This window comes from Oncorhynchus masou, chromosome 2 (genome assembly GCF_036934945.1).
Source record: "Oncorhynchus masou masou isolate Uvic2021 chromosome 2, UVic_Omas_1.1, whole genome shotgun sequence".
Taxonomy (NCBI): domain Eukaryota; kingdom Metazoa; phylum Chordata; class Actinopteri; order Salmoniformes; family Salmonidae; genus Oncorhynchus; species Oncorhynchus masou.
Genome location: NC_088213.1, coordinates 2,375,633 through 2,396,658, shown reverse-complemented (window position 1 = coordinate 2,396,658; position 21,026 = coordinate 2,375,633). Strand labels below are relative to the sequence as shown.

Below are 21,026 nucleotides of genomic sequence, written 5' to 3'. Positions count from 1 at the left end.
GTTCAGTAATGTTGTCTGGTGACGTCAGCCTGGACAATAGGTATTCAGGAGAGGACAGATACTAGTTCAGTCACTAGCTAGTTAAACCACTGTCTCTCGATACTAGTTCAGTCACTAACTAGCTAAACCAATGTCTCTAGATACTAGTTCAGTCACTAGCTAGCTAAACCAATGTCTCTAGATACTAGTTCAGTCACTAGCTAGTTAAACCAGTCTCTAGATACTAGTTCAGTCACTAGCTAGCTAAACCAATGTCCCTAGATACTAGTTCAGTCACTAGCTAGTTAAACCAGTCTCTAGATACTAGTTCAGTCACTAGCTAGCTAAACCAATGTCCCTAGATACTAGTTCAGTCACTAGCTAGCTAAACCAATGTCTCTCGATTCTAGTTCAGTCACTAACTAGCTAAACCAATGTCTCTCGATACTAGTTCAGTCACTAACTAGCTAAACCAATGTCCCTAGATACTAGTTCAGTCACTAGCTAGCTAAACCAATGTCTCTCGATACTAGTTCAGTCACTAACTAGTTAAACAAATGTGTCTAGATACTAGTTCAGTCACTAGCTAGCTAAACCAATGTCTCTAGATACTAGTTCAGTCACTAGCTAGCTAAACCAATGTCTCTAGATACTAGTTCAGTCACTAGCTAGCTAAACCAATGTCTCTAGATACTAGTTCAGTCACTAGCTAGTTAAACCAATGTCTCTAGATACTAGTTCAGTCACTAACTAGTTTTAAACCAATGTCTCCAGATACTAGTTCAGTCACTAGCTAGTTAAACCAATGTCTCTAGATACTAGTTCAGTCACTAGCTAGTTAAACCAGTCTCTAGATACTAGTTCAGTCACTAGCTAGTTAAACCAGTCTCTAGATACTAGTTCAGTCACTAACTAGTTAAACCAGTCTCTAGATACTAGTTCAGTCACTAGCTAGTTAAACCAGTCTCTAGATACTAGTTCAGTCACTAGCTAGTTAAACCAGTCTCTAGATACTAGTTCAGTCACTAGCTAGTTAAACCAGTCTCTAGATACTAGTTCAGTCACTAGCTAGTTAAACCAATGTCTCTAGATACTAGTTCAGTCACTAGCTAGTTAAACCAATGTCTCTAGATACTAGTTCAGTCACTAGCTAGCTAAACCAATGTCCCTAGATACTAGTTCAGTCACTAGCTAGTTAAACCAGTCTCTAGATACTAGTTCAGTCACTAGCTAGCTAAACCAATGTCCCTAGATACTAGTTCAGTCACTAGCTAGCTAAACCAATGTCTCTCGATTCTAGTTCAGTCACTAACTAGCTAAACCAATGTCTCTCGATACTAGTTCAGTCACTAACTAGCTAAACCAATGTCCCTAGATACTAGTTCAGTCACTAGCTAGCTAAACCAATGTCTCTCGATACTAGTTCAGTCACTAACTAGTTAAACAAATGTGTCTAGATACTAGTTCAGTCACTAGCTAGCTAAACCAATGTCTCTAGATACTAGTTCAGTCACTAGCTAGCTAAACCAATGTCTCTAGATACTAGTTCAGTCACTAGCTAGCTAAACCAATGTCTCTAGATACTAGTTCAGTCACTAGCTAGTTAAACCAATGTCTCTAGATACTAGTTCAGTCACTAACTAGTTTTAAACCAATGTCTCCAGATACTAGTTCAGTCACTAGCTAGTTAAACCAATGTCTCTAGATACTAGTTCAGTCACTAGCTAGTTAAACCAGTCTCTAGATACTAGTTCAGTCACTAGCTAGTTAAACCAGTCTCTAGATACTAGTTCAGTCACTAACTAGTTAAACCAGTCTCTAGATACTAGTTCAGTCACTAGCTAGTTAAACCAGTCTCTAGATACTAGTTCAGTCACTAGCTAGTTAAACCAGTCTCTAGATACTAGTTCAGTCACTAGCTAGTTAAACCAGTCTCTAGATACTAGTTCAGTCACTAGCTAGTTAAACCAATGTCTCTAGATACTAGTTCAGTCACTAGCTAGTTAAACCAATGTCTCTAGATACTAGTTCAGTCACTAGCTAGTTAAACCAGTCTCTAGATACTAGTTCAGTCACTAGCTAGCTAAACCAATGTCTCTAGATACTAGTTCAGGCACTAGCTAGTTAAACCAGTCTCTAGATACTAGTTCAGTCACTAGCTAGCTAAACCAGTCTCTAGATACTAGTTCAGTCACTAGCTAGTTAAACCAGTCTCTAGATACTAGTTCAGTCACTAGCTAGTTAAACCAATGTCTCTAGATACTAGTTCAGTCACTAGCTAGTTAAACCAGTCTCTAGATACTAGTTCAGTCACTAGCTAGTTAAACCAATGTCTCTAGATACTAGTTCAGTCACTAGCTAGTTAAACCAGTCTCTAGATACTAGTTCAGTCACTAGCTAGTTAAACCAGTCTCTAGATACTAGTTCAGTCACTAGCTAGCTAAACCAATGTCTCTAGATACTAGTTCAGGCACTAGCTAGTTAAACCAGTCTCTAGATACTAGTTCAGTCACTAGCTAGTTAAACCAGTCTCTAGATACTAGTTCAGTCACTAGCTAGTTAAACCAATGTCTCTACATACTAGTTCAGTCACTAGCTAGTTAAACCAGTCTCTAGATACTAGTTCAGTCACTAGCTAGTTAAACCAGTCTCTAGATACTAGTTCAGTCACTAGCTAGTTAAACCAGTCTCTAGATACTAGTTCAGTCACTAGCTAGCTAAACCAGTCTCTAGATACTAGTTCAGTCACTAGCTAGCTAAACCAGTCTCTAGATACTAGTTCAGTCACTAGCTAGTTAAACCAGTCTCTAGATACTAGTTCAGTCACTAGCTAGTTAAACCAGTCTCTAGATACTAGTTCAGTCACTAACTAGGTAAACCAGTCTCTAGATACTAGTTCAGTCACTAACTAGGTAAACCAGTCTCTAGATACTAGTTCAGTCACTAGCTAGCTAAACCAATGTCCCTAGATACTAGTTCAGTCACTAGCTAGTTAAACCAGTCTCTAGATACTAGTTCAGTCACTAGCTAGCTAAACCAGTCTCTAGATACTAGTTCAGTCACTAGCTAGTTAAGGACACCCTCCGCTGTGACTGACATCATGTGACGGCTCACAGTCCCACACTGACAACCTGACGCTGCTGGAAAAACAGCTATTCTGTCTCGTAGAAACGATGAGGCACTCACACTCTCTCTCTCTCACATACACACTCACTCACTCTCACATACACTCACTCTCTCTCTCACACATACACTCACTCTCTCTCTCACACATACACTCACTCACTCACTCACTCTCTCTCACATACACTCACTCACTCTCTCACATACACTCACTCACTCTCTCTCACACATACACACTCACTCACTCTCACATACACTCACTCTCTCTCACACACACTCACTCTCTCTCACATACACTCACTCTCTCTCACATACACTCACTCACTCTCTCTCACACATACACACTCACTCACTTACTCACTCTCTCTCTCACACATACACTCACTCTCTCACACATACACTCACTCACACTCACTCTGTCACACATACACTCACTCACTCTCTCTCTCTCACACATACACTCACTCACTCTCTCTCTCACACATACACTCACTCACTCACTCACTCTCTCTCACACATACACTCACTCACTCTCTCACATACACTCACTCACTCTCTCTCACACATACACACTCACTCACTCTCACATACACTCACTCTCTCTCACACACACTCACTCTCTCTCACATACACTCACTCACTCTCTCTCACACATACACACTCACTCACTTACTCACTCTCTCTCTCACACATACACTCACTCTCTCACACATACACTCACTCACTCTCTCTCTCTCACACATACACTCACTCACTCTCTCTCTCTCACACATACACTCACTCACTCTCTCTCTCACACATACACTCACTCACTCTCTCTCTCTCACACATACACTCACTCACTCTCTCACACACACTCACTCACTCACTCACTCACACTCTCTCTCACACACACACACACACACACACACACACACACACACACACACACACACACACACACACACACACACACACACACACACACACACTTTGTCTCTCTCTGCACCCCCTTGTTTTGGAGCCCTGTCTCAGAGGAGTAACAGGAAAAACTTTTGTGCGTTGTGTACTGCTGTTGCCTTGGCAACCCTTGCTCCTCACTCTCTCCCTCTGTGTGTGTGTGTGTGTTTCCCTCCCGCCCGTCGGCCCGTCCTCAGCCCGTCTCCTACTGACTTGGCTGGCCCTGAGAAGCAACAGCAGCCCCAGATGGTCCCGGAGCAACACGGGAACAAGACGGAGAGGAACACCTTCAGGTGAGGACTGATACTGAACCTCTCAGAGACCAGGGGGGGGGGGGACAGAGACAGGGGGGGGGGGGGGGGGGACAGAGACAGGGGGGGGGACCGGAGAAGCAACAGCAGCCCCAGATGGTCCCGGAGCAACACAGGAACAAGACGGAGAGGAACACCTTCAGGTGAGGACTGATACTGAACCTCTCAGAGACCGGGGGGGGGGGACAGAGACGGGGGGGGGACAGAGACCGGGGGGGGCAGAGACCGGGAGGGGGGGGGCAGAGACCGGGAGGGGGACCGGAGAAGCAACAGCAGCCCCAGATGGTCCCGGAGCAACACGGGAACAAGACGGAGAGGAACACCTTCAGGTGAGGACTGATACTGAACCTCTCAGAGACCAGGGGGGCAGAGACCGGGGGGCAGAGACCGGGGGGGCAGAGACAGGGGGGGGACCGAGACTCGGGGGAGGGGGGGGACAGAGACTCGGGGAGGGGGGGGGACAGAGACTCGGGGGGGGGACAGAGCCTGGGGGGGGACAGAGACCGGGGGGGGGACAGAGACCAGGGGGGGGACAGAGACCAGGACGTTTATCAGCGTGTGGGATGGACAGGAGATTAAATACCTGCTGAGGGTCACTGTTGTTATGATGAAAGCAGGGGGGGGGGATATACCTTCCAGTGTTGTTTCACTAATAATAGTAGCCATCACACATTGTTATAGATAACCTTCACCAGTGTTTGGGAGTGTGGTGACTAGTATATTATTTGAGATGCCTGATGTCCACCATTGAGCTTTAAATCCGCTGCTGTTTTGGATGGACAACCAGCTCACTGACATGAAAACATTTGTTGGTGACTATTTTAAGAGACATCGTCATTGGTCTTCAACCTCCCTTTGTTTCTGCTAGATGTTACACACACTGAGTGTCTAATGGTCATGGTTTGTATCATTGACTCTACATCATCTTTACTGAATTAGCAGTCTTAACTTTCCTCTCTATTCATGTCAGCTTTGTCTCTGACTCTCTCTCCCCCTTCTGTATGTTTCTCTCCCTCTTTCCTCTTCTTTTTTTCCCTCTCTCTCTCTCTTCCCCTCTCTCCTGTCCTCCTCCTTCCCCTCTCTCCTGTCCTCCTCCTTCTCCTGTCCTCCTCCTTCTCCTGTCCTCCTCCTTCCCCTCTCTCCTGTCCTCCTCCTTCCCCTCTCTCCTGTCCTCCTCCTTCCCCTCTCTCCTGTCCTCCTCCTTCCCCTCTCTCCTGTCCTCCTCCTTCTCCTGTCCTCCTCCTTCCCCTGTCCTCCTCCTTCTCCTGTCCTCCTCCTTCCCCTCTCTCCTGTCCTCCTCCTTCCCCTCTCTCCTGTCCTCCTCCTTCCCCTCTCTCCTGTCCTCCTCCTTCCCCTCTCTCCTGTCCTCCTCCTTCCCCTCTCTCCTGTCCTCCTCCTTCCCCTCTCTCCTGTCCTCCTCCTTCCCCTCTCTCCTGTCCTCCTCCTTCCCCTCTCTCCTGTCCTCCTCCTTCCCCTCTCTCCTGTCCTCCTCCTTCCCCTCTCTCCTGTCCTCCTCCTTCTCCTGTCCTCCTCCTTCCCCTCTCTCCTGTCCTCCTCCTTCCCCTCTCTCCTGTCCTCCTCCTTCCCCTGTCCTCCTCCTTCCCCTCTCTCCTGTCCTCCTCCTTCTCCTGTCCTCCTCCTTCTCCTGTCCTCCTCCTTCCCCTCTCTCCTGTCCTCCTCCTTCTCCTGTCCTCCTCCTTCCCCTCTCTCCTGTCCTCCTCCTTCCCCTCTCTCCTGTCCTCCTCCTTCTCCTGTCCTCCTCCTTCCCCTGTCCTCCTCCTTCCCCTCTCTCCTGTCCTCCTCCTTCTCCTGTCCTCCTCCTTCCCCTGTCCTCCTCCTTCTTCTGTCCTCCTCCTTCCCCTCTCTCCTGTCCTCCTCCTTCCCCTCTCTCCTGTCCTCCTCCTTTCTCCTCTCCTCCTCCTTCATAATGTCTGGTTGCCATCCTGATCTCTTTCCTTGCTGTTGTGGTTGCCCAAAATTCCTCCCTCCCTCCCTCTCCTTGTGCAGCTCTGAGCAGGCCAGCCACAGTGCCGTTTGGTGAGTAGCCCTCTGCACGGCCAAAGAATGTGACTTTCTGTGAGGTGCTGTTGTGATTTTAAATCATTATGATAGTTAGTCATTTAAAGGAATGAGAGACAGAGAGAGAGTGGGAACGAGAGGAGGGAAGATGGAGGGAGGAAGAGGGGGAGGGATGAAGCATGGATGAGAAGGGAGGGAGGGAGGCGCCACGCTGTTCAGACTTCCTGACAACAACCAACAGATGGACCCGTCAATTCAAATCCCCAATTAGAGACTTCTATTCAGGCCTTATGTAAGAGAGCTGTCACTGGTACGCTAGCTTTATAGCTAAAGAGGTTTACCATATTCTGGTACGTTAGCTTTATAGCTAAAGAGGTTTACCATATTCTGGTACGTTAGCTTTATAGCTAAAGAGGTTTACCATATTCTGGTACGTTAGCTTTATAGCTAAAGAGGGTTACCGTATTCTGGTACGTTAGCTTTATAGCTAAAGAGGGTTACCATATTCTGGTACGTTAGCTAAAGAGGTTTACCATATTCTGGTACGTTAGCTTTATAGCTAAAGAAGGTTACCATATTCTGGTACGTTAGCTTTATAGCTAAAGAGGTTTACCATATTCTGGTACGTTAGCTTTATAGCTAAAGAGGTTTACCATATTCTGGTACGTTAGCTGCATAGCTAAAGAGGTTTACCATATTCTGGTACGTTAGCTGCATAGCTAAAGAGGGTTACCATATTCTGGTACGTTAGCTGCATAGCTAAAGAAGGTTACCATATTCTGGTACGTTAGCTGCATAGCTAAAGAGGTTTACCATATTCTGGTACGTTAGCTGCATAGCTAAAGAGGGTTACCATATTCTGGTACGTTAGCTGCATAGCTAAAGAGGGTTACCATATTCTGGTACGTTAGCTGCATAGCTAAAGAGGGTTACCATATTCTGGTACGTTAGCTAAAGAGGTTTACCATATTCTGGTACGTTAGCTGCATAGCTAAAGAGGGTTACTATATTCTGGTACGTTAGCTGCATAGCTAAAGAGGGTTACTATATTCTGGTACGTTAGCTGCATAGCTAAAGAGGTTTACCATATTCTGGTACGTTAGCTGCATAGCTAAAGAGGTTTACCATATTCTGGTACGTTAGCTGCATAGCTAAAGAGGGTTACCATATTCTGGTACGTTAGCTGCATAGCTAAAGAGGGTTACTATATTCTGTCACTGTGTACAGTATCTCAAATCAAATCATTTGTTGTTGTTGTTGTTATTGTTTATGTGACAAATGATTTGATTTGAGATACTGTACACAGTGACAGAATATAGTAACCCTCTTTAGCTATAAAGCTAACGTACCAGAATATGGTAACCCTCTTTAGCTATGCAGCTAAAGTACCAGAATATGGTAACCCTCTTTAGCTATGCAGCTAAAGTACCAGAATATGGTAACCCTCTTTAGCTGTAAAGCTGAAGCTGAGGCTGAATTATGGTATAACATACAATATAAATGATTGTAACGCCCCATTCTGTTGATGGAACCATATAGGGCAAAAGGTTTAATACGCGGAGCAAGAGTGATTCTGGCAACGGGTGAAACAACAGTGGAAAAATGCTTTGCTACGCTGCTCCAGTTTTCAGCTATTTTCTTTCCCTGGCCTGCCTCTGTTTCTGTTCAGATGTTTAAACCCTCTCTTCTCTTTCCCTGGCCTGCCTCTGTTTCTGTTCAGACCCTCTCTTCTCTTTCCCTGGCCTGCCTCTGTTTCTGTTCAGATGTTTAAACCCTCTCTTCTCTTTCCCTGGCCTGCCTCTGTTTCTGTTCAGACCCTCTCTTCTCTTTCCATGGCCTGCCTCTGTTTCTGTTCAAACCCTCTCTTCTCTTTCCCTGGCCTGCCTCGGTTTCTGTTCAGACCCTCTCTTCTCTTTCCCTGGCCTGCCTCTGTTTCTGTTCAGACCCTCTCTTCTCTTTCCCTGGCCTGCCTCTGTTTCTGTTCAGACGTTTAAACCCTCTCTTCTCTTTCCCTGGCCTGCCTCTGTTTCTGTTCAGACCCTCTCTTCTCTTTCCATGGCCTGCCTCTGTTTCTGTTCAGACCCTCTCTTCTCTTTCCCTGGCCTGCCTCTGTTTCTGTTCAGACGTTTAAACCCTCTCTTCTCTTTTAAAGCTGAACTATGTCACCTTTTGGCTTACCTGACCAAATTTCACATAGCAATATGAGTTATAGATCTGTCATTCTCATTGAAAGTCTAAGAAGTGTCAGATCTGTTCTATTCGTGCTAGTTTTTTTCTGCTTCCCATTCTTCGGTTTTGTTTTTTGTGTCTCTTTTACTTTCGTTTTTGTACACCAGCTTCAAACAGCTGAAAATACAATATTTTTGGGGTTATTGAAAATATATTTCACAGCAGTTTAGATGGTACAAGGACTGTACTGTAGAGGTTTAAACTAATGTTATCTCCCCAGCCCAGAGGACTGTACTGTAGAGGTTTAAACTAATGTTATCTCCCCAGCCCAGAGGACTGTACTGTAGAGGTTTAAACTAATGTTATCTCCCCAGCCCAGAGGACTGTACTGTAGAGGTTTAAACTAATGTTATCTCCCCAGCCCAGCGGACTGTACTGTAGAGGTTTAAACTAATGTTATCTCCCCAGCCCAGCGGACTGTACTGTAGAGGTTTAAACTAATGTTATCTCCCCAGCCCAGAGGACTGTACTGTAGAGGTTTAAACTAATGTTATCTCCCCAGCCCAGAGGACTGTACTGTAGAGGTTTAAACTAATGTTATCTCCCCAGCCCAGAGGACTGTACTGTAGAGGTTTAAACTAATGTTATCTCCCCAGCCCAGCGGACTCTACTGTAGAGGTTTAAACTAATGTTATCTCCCCAGCCCAGCGGACTGTACTGTAGAGGTTTAAACTAATGTTATCTCCCCAGCCCAGAGGACGGTACTGTAGAGGTTTAAACTAATGTTATCTCCCCAGCCCAGAGGACGGTACTGTAGAGGTTTAAACTAATGTTATCTCCCCAGCCCAGAGGACTGTACTGTAGAGGTTTAAACTAATGTTATCTCCCCAGCCCAGAGGACTGTACTGTAGAGGTTTAAACTAATGTTATCTCCCCAGCCCAGAGGACTGTACTGTAGAGGTTTAAACTAATGTTATCTCCCCAGCCCAGAGGACTGTACTGTAGAGGTTTAAACTAATGTTATCTCCCCAGCCCAGCGGACTGTACTGTAGAGGTTTAAACTAATGTTATCTCCCCAGCCCAGAGGACTGTACTGTAGAGGTTTAAACTAATGTTATCTCCCCAGCCCAGAGGACTGTACTGTAGAGGTTTAAACTAATGTTATCTCCCCAGCCCAGAGGACTGTACTGTAGAGGTTTAAACTAATGTTATCTCCCCAGCCCAGAGGACTGTACTGTAGAGGTTTAAACTAATGTTATCTCCCCAGCCCAGAGGACTGTACTGTAGAGGTTTAAACTAATGTTATCTCCCCAGCCCAGAGGACTGTACTGTAGAGGTTTAAACTAATGTTATCTCCCCAGCCCAGCGGACTGTACTGTAGAGGTTTAAACTAATGTTATCTCCCCAGCCCAGAGGACTGTACTGTAGAGGTTTAAACAAATGTTATCTCCCCAGCCCAGCGGACTGTACTGTAGAGGTTTAAACTAATGTTATCTCCCCAGCCCAGCGGACTGTACTGTAGAGGTTTAAACTAATGTTATCTCCCCAGCCCAGAGGACTGTACTGTAGAGGTTTAAACTAATGTTATCTCCCCAGCCCAGAGGACTGTACTGTAGAGGTTTAAACTAATGTTATCTCCCCAGCCCAGAGGACTGTACTGTAGAGGTTTAAACTAATGTTATCTCCCCAGCCCAGAGGACTGTACTGTAGAGGTTTAAACTAATGTTATCTCCCCAGCCCAGAGGACTGTACTGTAGAGGTTTAAACTAATGTTATCTCCCCAGCCCAGAGGACTGTACTGTAGAGGTTTAAACTAATGTTATCTCCCCAGCCCAGAGGACTGTAATGTTGATATGGACAAGCCCGTCCTCAGGAAGTTTCAGTAAGTACGGTTATGGAGCGTTATGTTGCATGATGGGAGGTGGCCGACCTGCTTTGGAGCCTGCTGCTTTCTGGGAGATGGGGGTCGTGTGTGTTCCAAATGGCACCCTATTCCCTATATAGTGCACTACTATAGACCAGAGCCCTATTCCCTATATAGTGGTACTACTATAGACCAGAGCCCTATTCCCTATATAGTGGTACTACTATAGACCAGAGCCCTATTCCCTATATAGTGCACTACTATAGACCAGAGCCCTATTCCCTATATAGTGGTACTACTATAGACCAGAGCCCTATTCCCTATATAGTGGTACTACTATAGACCAGAGCCCTATTCCCTATATAGTGGTACTACTATAGACCAGAGCCCTATTCCCTATATAGTGATACTACTATAGACCAGAGCCCTACTCCCTATATAGTGGTCTACTATAGACAAGAGCCCTATTCCCTATATAGTGGTACTACTATAGACCAGAGCCCTACTCCCTATATAGTGGTACTACTATAGACCAGAGCCCTATTCCCTATATAGTGGTACTACTATAGACCAGAGCCCTATTCCCTATATAGTGCACTACTTTAGACCAGAGCCCTATTCCCTATATAGTACACTACTATAGACCAGAGCCCTATTCCCTATATAGTGCACTACTTTAGACCAGAGCCCTATTCCCTATATAGTACACTACTTTAGACCAGAGCCCTATTCCCTATATAGTGGTACTACTATAGACCAGAGCCCTATTCCCTATATAGTGGTACTACTATAGACCAGAGCACTATTCCCTATATAGTGGTACTACTATAGACCAGAGCCCTACTCCCTATATAGTGGTACTACTATAGACCAGAGCCCTATTCCCTATATAGTGGTACTACTATAGACCAGAGCCCTATTCCCTATATAGTGGTACTACTATAGACCAGAGCCCTATTCCCTATATAGTACACTACTTTAGACCAGAGCCCTATACCCTATATAGTGGTACTACTATAGACCAGAGCCCTATACCCTATATAGTGGTACTACTATAGACCAGAGCCCTATTCCCTATATAGTGATACTATAGACCAGAGCCCTATTCCCTATATAGTACACTACTTTAGACCAGAGCCCTATACCCTATATAGTGGTACTACTATAGACCAGAGCCAATAGGGTGCCAATTGAGACGAAGCCTGGGTGTAATGGTGTGTTGGCGTCCATTTTGAAATGGTGTTTTGATATTAACGGTGTTGGGTCTGCGGTTTATGATTTAAAGTCGGGTTCAACCAATCAATTTAACAGGGTTTTAATCATGAACATTGATTGACAGGTTTAAGACACAGACGGAGCAGAATGAAGCTAAAGGGAAAAGGCAAAGCTCAACATCTAGAGTAGCTAATGCTAATCCCAGAACACCATTTTCCACCACCATGCTAGAGTAGCTAATGCTAATCCCAGAACACCATTTCCCAGTACCATGCTAGAGTAGCTAATGCTAATCCCAGAACACCATTTCCCACCACCATGCTAGAGTAGCTAATGCTAATCCCGGAACACCATTTTCCACCACCATGCTAGAGTAGCTAATGCTAATCCCGGAACACCATTTTCCACCTCTAGCATGGTGTTCCTGGATTAGCATTAGCTACTCTAGCATGGTGTTCCTGGGTTAGCATTAGCTACACTAGCATGGTGTTCCTGAATTAGCATTAACTACTCTAGCATGGTGTTCCTGGATTAGCATTAGCTACTCTAGCATGGTGTTCCGGGATTAGCATTAGCTACTCTAGCATGGTGTTCCGGGATTAGCATTAGCTACTCTAGCATGGTGTTCCGGGATTAGCATTAGCTACTCTAGCATGGTGTTCCTGGATTAGCATTAGCTACTCGAGCATGGTGTTCCTGGATTAGCATTAGCTACTCTAGCATGGTGTTCCTGGATTAGCATTAGCTACACTAGCATGGTGGTGGAAATGGTGTTTCATAAAGAAAGTACAAATAGTACAAACAGGGGATACCAGGCTATAGCCGGCTGCATTAGCATTAGCAGCCTCAATGAGTGTTTTATGTACGAACCGGTCCACAGGGGATACCAGGCTATAGCCGGCTGCATTACAGTCCCTTTGGACGGTAAAATGAAACGACTCAATACTTAACTCAGCAGATTAAAGCAGTAAATCTGAGTGATGTATCGCAGTGATCCAGGGGGCCTGTTTTATCTGGAGTAGCTGCCCGCCCCTGCTGAGCCCTCGCCTGGGGAGGGAGGGAGAGTGAGTCCCTGGTGTGGTGGGTGTGGTGGTTGGCTTGGCTTCCATCGCTGGCTAGGACCTTGCCATCTGAGAGCGTGGGGCAGCGTATCTGTGGCAGGGGCCGAGGAATGTAATGGCTATCACATCCATGCTGCAGGGTATGGTATCTGTTCTGGGGAATGAACATCCAATTATTTTGGTTATAAATGATATGTGTGGATTTCTCGACTATAATCAGTTTGTCTGGTTCAGCGCCTGTGGGTTTTCTCTCTCTCTCCTAATCTGTCTGATCTAATCTATTGTTTTGTTGCTGTGATCCTGGGTGATTTTGGTTTGTCACGCTTTGCCCCGTAATGGTGTTGTCGTCGTCCCTCCATGGCGGCTCAGTCACCTCCAGTTACCTCTGTGTTCCTGTAGAGGCACCTTCCTCCGCAACCTGGTCGCCACCCAGTGGGAGAAGACGAGTAGGAGCCAACACGAGAAGCTCCAGGATAGGCTGTCCCAGGATGACCCCATAGCCACGTCCCCCAGGGCAGAGGAGGAGACCTCCTCACCTGCAGACAGCAGCCCCAGTACACCCACCGAAGGTACAGTACCCTAACCCTGCCGTACCCTCGTACTCCAGCCCAAATACCCCAGCTGAAACCTACCCCTACCCTACCCCCAGGTACAGTACCCCTAACAGTACCCCAGGCCCTCGTTGAGCCGTCCTAATTGTTAGTGACATGCACGTGGTGCTCGGCGTGGTCGCCAAGCGCTCTGTGCGTCATCACAACACCCTCAGAATGAGGAAGTGTTGTCGGGAGCGAGAGGAGGCTGATCCTCGCTCCTTCTCCAGTCCGATTGGAGAGTACCAGGCCCTGCACTGGCAGACTGGGGCAGGACGTTACCTAACACAGCCTCAACTCACGCTGGGAAGGTTCCAGAGTTTCTCATTAGAGTCCTGGAATAGAGGAGGAATAGTTACCGAGGAGGAATAGACCTGGAATAGTAATAGTTACCGAGGAGGAATAGAGGAGGAATAGAGGAGGAATAGACCTGGAATAGAGGAGTAATAGAGGAGGAATAGACCTGGAATAGAGGAGTAATAGAGGAGGAATAGTTACCGAGGAGGAATAGTTACCGAGGAGGAATAGTTACCGAGGAGGAATAGTTACTGAGGAGTAGAAGACCTGGAATAGTTACTGAGGAGGAGTAGACCTGGAATAGTTACTGAGGAGGAGTAGACCTGGAATAGTTACTGAGGAGGAGTAGACCTGGAATAGTTACTGAGGAGGAGTAGACCTGGAATAGTTACTGAGGAGGAGTAGACCTGGAATAGTTACTGAGGAGGAGTAGACCTGGAATAGTTACTGAGGAGGAGTAGACCTGGAATAGTTACTGAGGAGGAGTAGACCTGGAATAGTTACTGAGGAGGAGTAGACCTGGAATAGTTACTGAGGAGGAGTAGACCTGGAATAGTTACTGAGGAGTAGAAGACCTGGAATAGTTACTGAGGAGGAATAGACCTGGAATAGTTACTGAGGAGGAGTAGACCTGGAATAGTTACTGAGGAGGAGTAGACCTGGAATAGTTACCGAGGAGGAGTAGACCTGGAATAGTTACCGAGGAGGAGTAGACCTGGAATAGTTACTGAGGAGGAATAGACCTGGAATAGTTACCGAGGAGGAGTAGACCTGGAATAGTTACTGAGGAGGAGTAGACCTGGAATAGTTACTGAGGAGGAGTAGACCTGGAATAGTTACTGAGGAGGAGTAGACCTGGAATAGTTACCGAGGAGGAATAGACCCGGAATAGTTACCGAGGAGGAGTAGACCTGGAATAGTTACTGAGGAGGAGTAGACCTGGAATAGTTACTGAGGAGGAGTAGACCTGGAATAGTTACTGAGGAGTAGAAGACCTGGAATAGTTACTGAGGAGGAGTAGACCTGGAATAGTTACTGAGGAGGAATAGACCTGGAATAGTTACTGAGGAGGAGTAGACCTGGAATAGTTACTGAGGAGGAGTAGACCTGGAATAGTTACCGAGGAGGAGTAGACCTGGAATAGTTACTGAGGAGGAATAGACCTGGAATAGTTACCGAGGAGGAGTAGACCTGGAATAGTTACCGAGGAGGAGTAGACCTGGAATAGTTACCGAGGAGGAGTAGACCTGGAATAGTTACTGAGGAGGAGTAGACCTGGAATAGTTACTGAGGAGGAGTAGACCTGGAATAGTTACTGAGGAGTAGAAGACCTGGAATAGTTACTGAGGAGGAGTAGACCTGGAATAGTTACTGAGGAGGAATAGACCTGGAATAGTTACTGAGGAGGAGTAGACCTGGAATAGTTACTGAGGAGGAGTAGACCTGGAATAGTTACTGAGGAGGAGTAGACCTGGAATAGTTACCGAGGAGGAGTAGACCTGGAATAGTTACTGAGGAGGAATAGACCTGGAATAGTTACCGAGGAGGAGTAGACCCGGAATAGTTACTGAGGAGGAGTAGACCTGGAATAGTTACTGAGGAGGAGTAGACCTGGAATAGTTACTGAGGAGGAATAGACCTGGAATAGTTACTGAGGAGTAGAAGACCTGGAATAGTTACTGAGGAGGAGTAGACCTGGAATAGTTACTGAGGAGGAGTAGACCTGGAATAGTTACTGAGGAGGAATAGACCTGGAATAGTTACTGAGGAGTAGAAGACCTGGAATAGTTACTGAGGAGGAGTAGACCTGGAATAGTTACTGAGGAGGAGTAGACCTGGAATAGTTACTGAGGAGGAGTAGACCTGGAATAGTTACTGAGGAGGAGTAGACCTGGAATAGTTACTGAGGAGGAATAGACCTGGAATAGTTACTGAGGAGTAGAAGACCTGGAATAGTTACTGAGGAGGAGTAGACCTGGAATAGTTACTGAGGAGGAGTAGACCTGGAATAGTTACTGAGGAGGAGTAGACCTGGAATAGTTACTGAGGAGGAGTAGACCTGGAATAGTTACTGAGGAGGAGTAGACCTGGAATAGTTACTGAGGAGGAGTAGACCCGGAATAGTTACTGAGGAGGAGTAGACCTGGAATAGTTACTGAGGAGTAGAAGACCTGGAATAGTTACTGAGGAGGAGTAGACCTGGAATAGTAACAGTTACTGAGGAGGAATAGACCTGGAATAGTTACTGAGGAGGAGTAGACCTGGAAGAGTTACCGAGGAGGAGTAGACCTGGAATAGTAACAGTTACCGAGGAGGAGTAGACCTGGAATAGTAACAGTTACTGAGGAGGAGTAGACCTGGAATAGTTACTGTGGAGGAGTAGACCTGGAATAGTTACTGAGGAGGAATAGACCTGGAATAGTTACTGAGGAGGAGTAGACCTGGAATAGTTACCGAGGAGGAGTAGACCTGGAATAGTTACTGAGGAGGAGTAGACCTGGAATAGTTACTGAGGAGGAGTAGACCTGGAATAGTTACTGAGGAGGAGTAGACCTGGAATAGTTACTGAGGAGGAGTAGACCTGGAATAGTTACTGAGGAGGAGTAGACCTGGAATAGTTACTGAGGAGGAGTAGACCTGGAATAGTTACTGAGGAGGAGTAGACCTGGAATAGTTACTGAGGAGGAGTAGACCTGGAATAGTTACTGAGGAGGAGTAGACCTGGAATAGTTACTGAGGAGGAGTAGACCTGGAATAGTTACTGAGGAGGAGTAGACCTGGAATAGTTACTGAGGAGGAGTAGACCCGGAATAGTTACTGAGGAGGAGTAGACCTGGAATAGTTACTGAGGAGTAGAAGACCTGGAATAGTTACTGAGGAGGAGTAGACCTGGAATAGTAACAGTTACTGAGGAGGAATAGACCTGGAATAGTTACTGAGGAGGAGTAGACCTGGAAGAGTTACCGAGGAGGAGTAGACCTGGAATAGTAACAGTTACCGAGGAGGAGTAGACCTGGAATAGTAACAGTTACTGAGGAGGAGTAGACCTGGAATAGTTACTGTGGAGGAGTAGACCTGGAATAGTTACTGAGGAGGAATAGACCTGGAATAGTTACCGAGGAGGAGTAGACCTGGAATAGTTACCGAGGAGGAGTAGACCTGGAATAGTTACTGAGGAGGAGTAGACCTGGAATAGTTACTGAGGAGGAGTAGACCTGGAATAGTTACTGAGGAGGAGTAGACCTGGAATAGTTACTGAGGAGGAGTAGACCTGGAATAGTTACTGAGGAGGAGTAGACCTGGAATAGTTACTGAGGAGGAGTAGACCTGGAATAGTTACTGAGGAGGAGTAGACCTGGAATAGTTACTGAGGAGGAGTAGACCTGGAATAGTTACTGAGGAGGAGTAGACCTGGAATAGTTACTGAGGAGTAGAAGACCTGGAATAGTTACTGAGGAGGAGTAGACCTGGAATAGTTACTGAGGAGGAATAGACCTGGAATAGTTGCTGAGGAGGAGTAGACCTGGAATAGTTACTGAGGAGGAGTAGACCTGGAATAGTTACTGAGGAGGAGTAGACCTGGAATAGTTACTGAGGAGGAGTAGACCTGGAATAGTTACTGAGGAGGAGTAGACCCGGAATAGTTACTGAGGAGGAGTAGACCCGGAATAGTTACTGAGGAGGAGTAGACCCGGAATAGTTACTGAGGAGGAGTAGACCTGGAATAGTAACAGTTACTGAGGAGGAGTAGACCTGGAATAGTTACTGTGGAGGAGTAGACCTGGAATAGTTACTGAGGAGGAGTAGACCTGGAATAGTTACTGAGGAGTAGAAGACCTGGAATAGTTACTGAGGAGGAGTAGACCTGGAATAGTTACTGAGGAGGAATAGACCTGGAATAGTTACTGAGGAGGAGTAGACCTGGAATAGTTACTGAGGAGGAGTAGACCTGGAATAGTTACTGAGGAGGAGTAGACCTGGAATAGTTACCGAGGAGGAGTAGACCTGGAATAGTTACTGAGGAGGAATAGACCTGGAATAGTTACCGAGGAGGAGTAGACCTGGAATAGTTACTGAGGAGGAGTAGACCTGGAATAGTTACTGAGGAGGAGTAGACCTGGAATAGTTACTGAGGAGGAGTAGACCTGGAATAGTTACCGAGGAGGAATAGACCCGGAATAGTTACCGAGGAGGAGTAGACCTGGAATAGTTACTGAGGAGGAGTAGACCTGGAATAGTTACTGAGGAGGAGTAGACCTGGAATAGTTACTGAGGAGTAGAAGACCTGGAATAGTTACTGAGGAGGAGTAGACCTGGAATAGTTACTGAGGAGGAATAGACCTGGAATAGTTGCTGAGGAGGAGTAGACCTGGAATAGTTACTGAGGAGGAGTAGACCTGGAATAGTTACTGAGGAGGAGTAGACCTGGAATAGTTACTGAGGAGGAATAGACCTGGAATAGTTACTGAGGAGTAGAAGACCTGGAATAGTTACTGAGGAGGAGTAGACCTGGAATAGTTACTGAGGAGGAGTAGACCTGGAATAGTTACTGAGGAGGAGTAGACCTGGAATAGTTACTGAGGAGGAGTAGACCTGGAATAGTTACTGAGGAGGAGTAGACCTGGAATAGTTACTGAGGAGGAGTAGACCCGGAATAGTTACTGAGGAGGAGTAGACCTGGAATAGTTACTGAGGAGTAGAAGACCTGGAATAGTTACTGAGGAGGAGTAGACCTGGAATAGTAACAGTTACTGAGGAGGAATAGACCTGGAATAGTTACTGAGGAGGAGTAGACCTGGAAGAGTTACCGAGGAGGAGTAGACCTGGAATAGTAACAGTTACCGAGGAGGAGTAGACCTGGAATAGTAACAGTTACTGAGGAGGAGTAGACCTGGAATAGTTACTGTGGAGGAGTAGACCTGGAATAGTTACTGAGGAGGAGTAGACCTGGAATAGTTACTGAGGAGTAGAAGACCTGGAATAGTTACTGAGGAGGAGTAGACCTGGAATAGTTACTGAGGAGGAATAGACCTGGAATAGTTACTGAGGAGGAGTAGACCTGGAATAGTTACTGAGGAGGAGTAGACCTGGAATAGTTACTGAGGAGGAGTAGACCTGGAATAGTTACCGAGGAGGAGTAGACCTGGAATAGTTACTGAGGAGGAATAGACCTGGAATAGTTACCGAGGAGGAGTAGACCTGGAATAGTTACTGAGGAGGAGTAGACCTGGAATAGTTACTGAGGAGGAGTAGACCTGGAATAGTTACTGAGGAGGAGTAGACCTGGAATAGTTACCGAGGAGGAATAGACCCGGAATAGTTACCGAGGAGGAGTAGACCTGGAATAGTTACCGAGGAGGAGTAGACCTGGAATAGTTACTGAGGAGGAGTAGACCTGGAATAGTTACTGAGGAGTAGAAGACCTGGAATAGTTACTGAGGAGGAGTAGACCTGGAATAGTTACTGAGGAGGAATAGACCTGGAATAGTTGCTGAGGAGGAGTAGACCTGGAATAGTTACTGAGGAGGAGTAGACCTGGAATAGTTACTGAGGAGGAGTAGACCTGGAATAGTTACTGAGGAGGAATAGACCTGGAATAGTTACTGAGGAGTAGAAGACCTGGAATAGTTACTGAGGAGGAGTAGACCTGGAATAGTTACTGAGGAGGAGTAGACCTGGAATAGTTACTGAGGAGGAGTAGACCTGGAATAGTTACTGAGGAGGAGTAGACCTGGAATAGTTACTGAGGAGGAGTAGACCTGGAATAGTTACTGAGGAGGAGTAGACCCGGAATAGTTACTGAGGAGGAGTAGACCTGGAATAGTTACTGAGGAGTAGAAGACCTGGAATAGTTACTGAGGAGGAGTAGACCTGGAATAGTAACAGTTACTGAGGAGGAATAGACCTGGAATAGTTACTGAGGAGGAGTAGACCTGGAAGAGTTACCGAGGAGGAGTAGACCTGGAATAGTAACAGTTACCGAGGAGGAGTAGACCTGGAATAGTAACAGTTACTGAGGAGGAGTAGACCTGGAATAGTTACTGTGGAGGAGTAGACCTGGAATAGTTACTGAGGAGGAATAGACCTGGAATAGTTACTGAGGAGGAGTAGACCTGGAATAGTTACCGAGGAGGAGTAGACCTGGAATAGTTACTGAGGAGGAGTAGACCTGGAATAGTTACTGAGGAGGAGTAGACCTGGAATAGTTACTGAGGAGGAGTAGACCTGGAATAGTTACTGAGGAGGAGTAGACCTGGAATAGTTACTGAGGAGGAGTAGACCTGGAATAGTTACTGAGGAGGAGTAGACCTGGAATAGTTACTGAGGAGGAGTAGACCTGGAATAGTTACTGAGGAGGAGTAGACCTGGAATAGTTACTGAGGATGAGTAGACCTGGAATAGTTACTGAGGAGGAGTAGACCTGGAATAGTTACTGAGGAGGAGTAGACCCGGAATAGTTACTGAGGAGGAGTAGACCCGGAATAGTTACTGAGGAGGAGTAGACCCGGAATAGTTACTGAGGAGGAGTAGACCCGGAATAGTTACTGAGGAGGAGTAGACCCGGAATAGTTACTGAGGAGGAGTAGACCCGGAATAGTTACTGAGGAGGAGTAGACCCGGAATAGTTACTGAGGAGGAGTAGACCCGGAATAGTTACTGAGGAGTAGAAGACCCGGAATAGTTACTGAGGAGGAGTAGACCCGGAATAGTTACTGAGGAGGAGTAGACCCGGAATAGTTACTGAGGAGGAGTAGACCTGGAATAGTTACTGAGGAGGAGTAGACCTGGAATAGTTACTGAGGAGGAGTAGACCTGGAATAGTTACTGAGGAGGAGTAGACCTGGAATAGTTACTGAGGAGGAGTAGACCTGGAATAGTTACTGAGGAGGAGTAGACCCGGAATAGTTACTGAGGAGGAGTAGACCCGGAATAGTTACTGAGGAGGAGTAGACCCGGAATAGTTACTGAGGAGGAGTAGACCCGGAATAGTTACTGAGGAGGAGTAGACCCGGAATAGTTACTGAGGAGGAGTAGACCCGGAATAGTTACTGAGGAGGAGTAGACCCGGAATAGTTACTGAGGAGGAGTAGACCTGGAATAGTTACTGAGGAGGAGTAGACCCGGAATAGTTACTGAGGAGGAGTAGACCTGGAATAGTTACTGAGGAGGAGTAGACCCGGAATAGTTACTGAGGAGGAGTAGACCCGGAATAGTTACTGAGGAGGAGTAGACCCGGAATAGTTACTGAGGAGGAGTAGACCCGGAATAGTTACTGAGGAGGAGTAGACCTGGAATAGTTACTGAGGAGGAGTAGACCCGGAATAGTTACTGAGGAGGAGTAGACCCGGAATAGTTACTGAGGAGGAGTAGACCCGGAATAGTTACTGAGGAGGAGTAGACCCGGAATAGTTACTGAGGAGGAGTAGACCCGGAATAGTTACTGAGGAGGAGTAGACCC

The 21,026-nt window shown here is 46.3% G+C and overlaps 1 protein-coding gene across 1 annotated transcript in view; it reads left to right on the top strand.

Moving 5' to 3' along the window:
• LOC135554425 (FH1/FH2 domain-containing protein 1-like) overlaps positions 1-21,026 on the top strand; it is a 261,547-nt gene that overhangs the window by 161,655 nt on the left and 78,866 nt on the right. Inside the window, 3 exon segments of the mRNA XM_064986740.1 lie at positions 4,239-4,334; positions 10,372-10,422; positions 13,080-13,249. Of these exon segments, the coding sequence (XP_064842812.1) occupies positions 4,239-4,334; positions 10,372-10,422; positions 13,080-13,249 (317 nt within the window).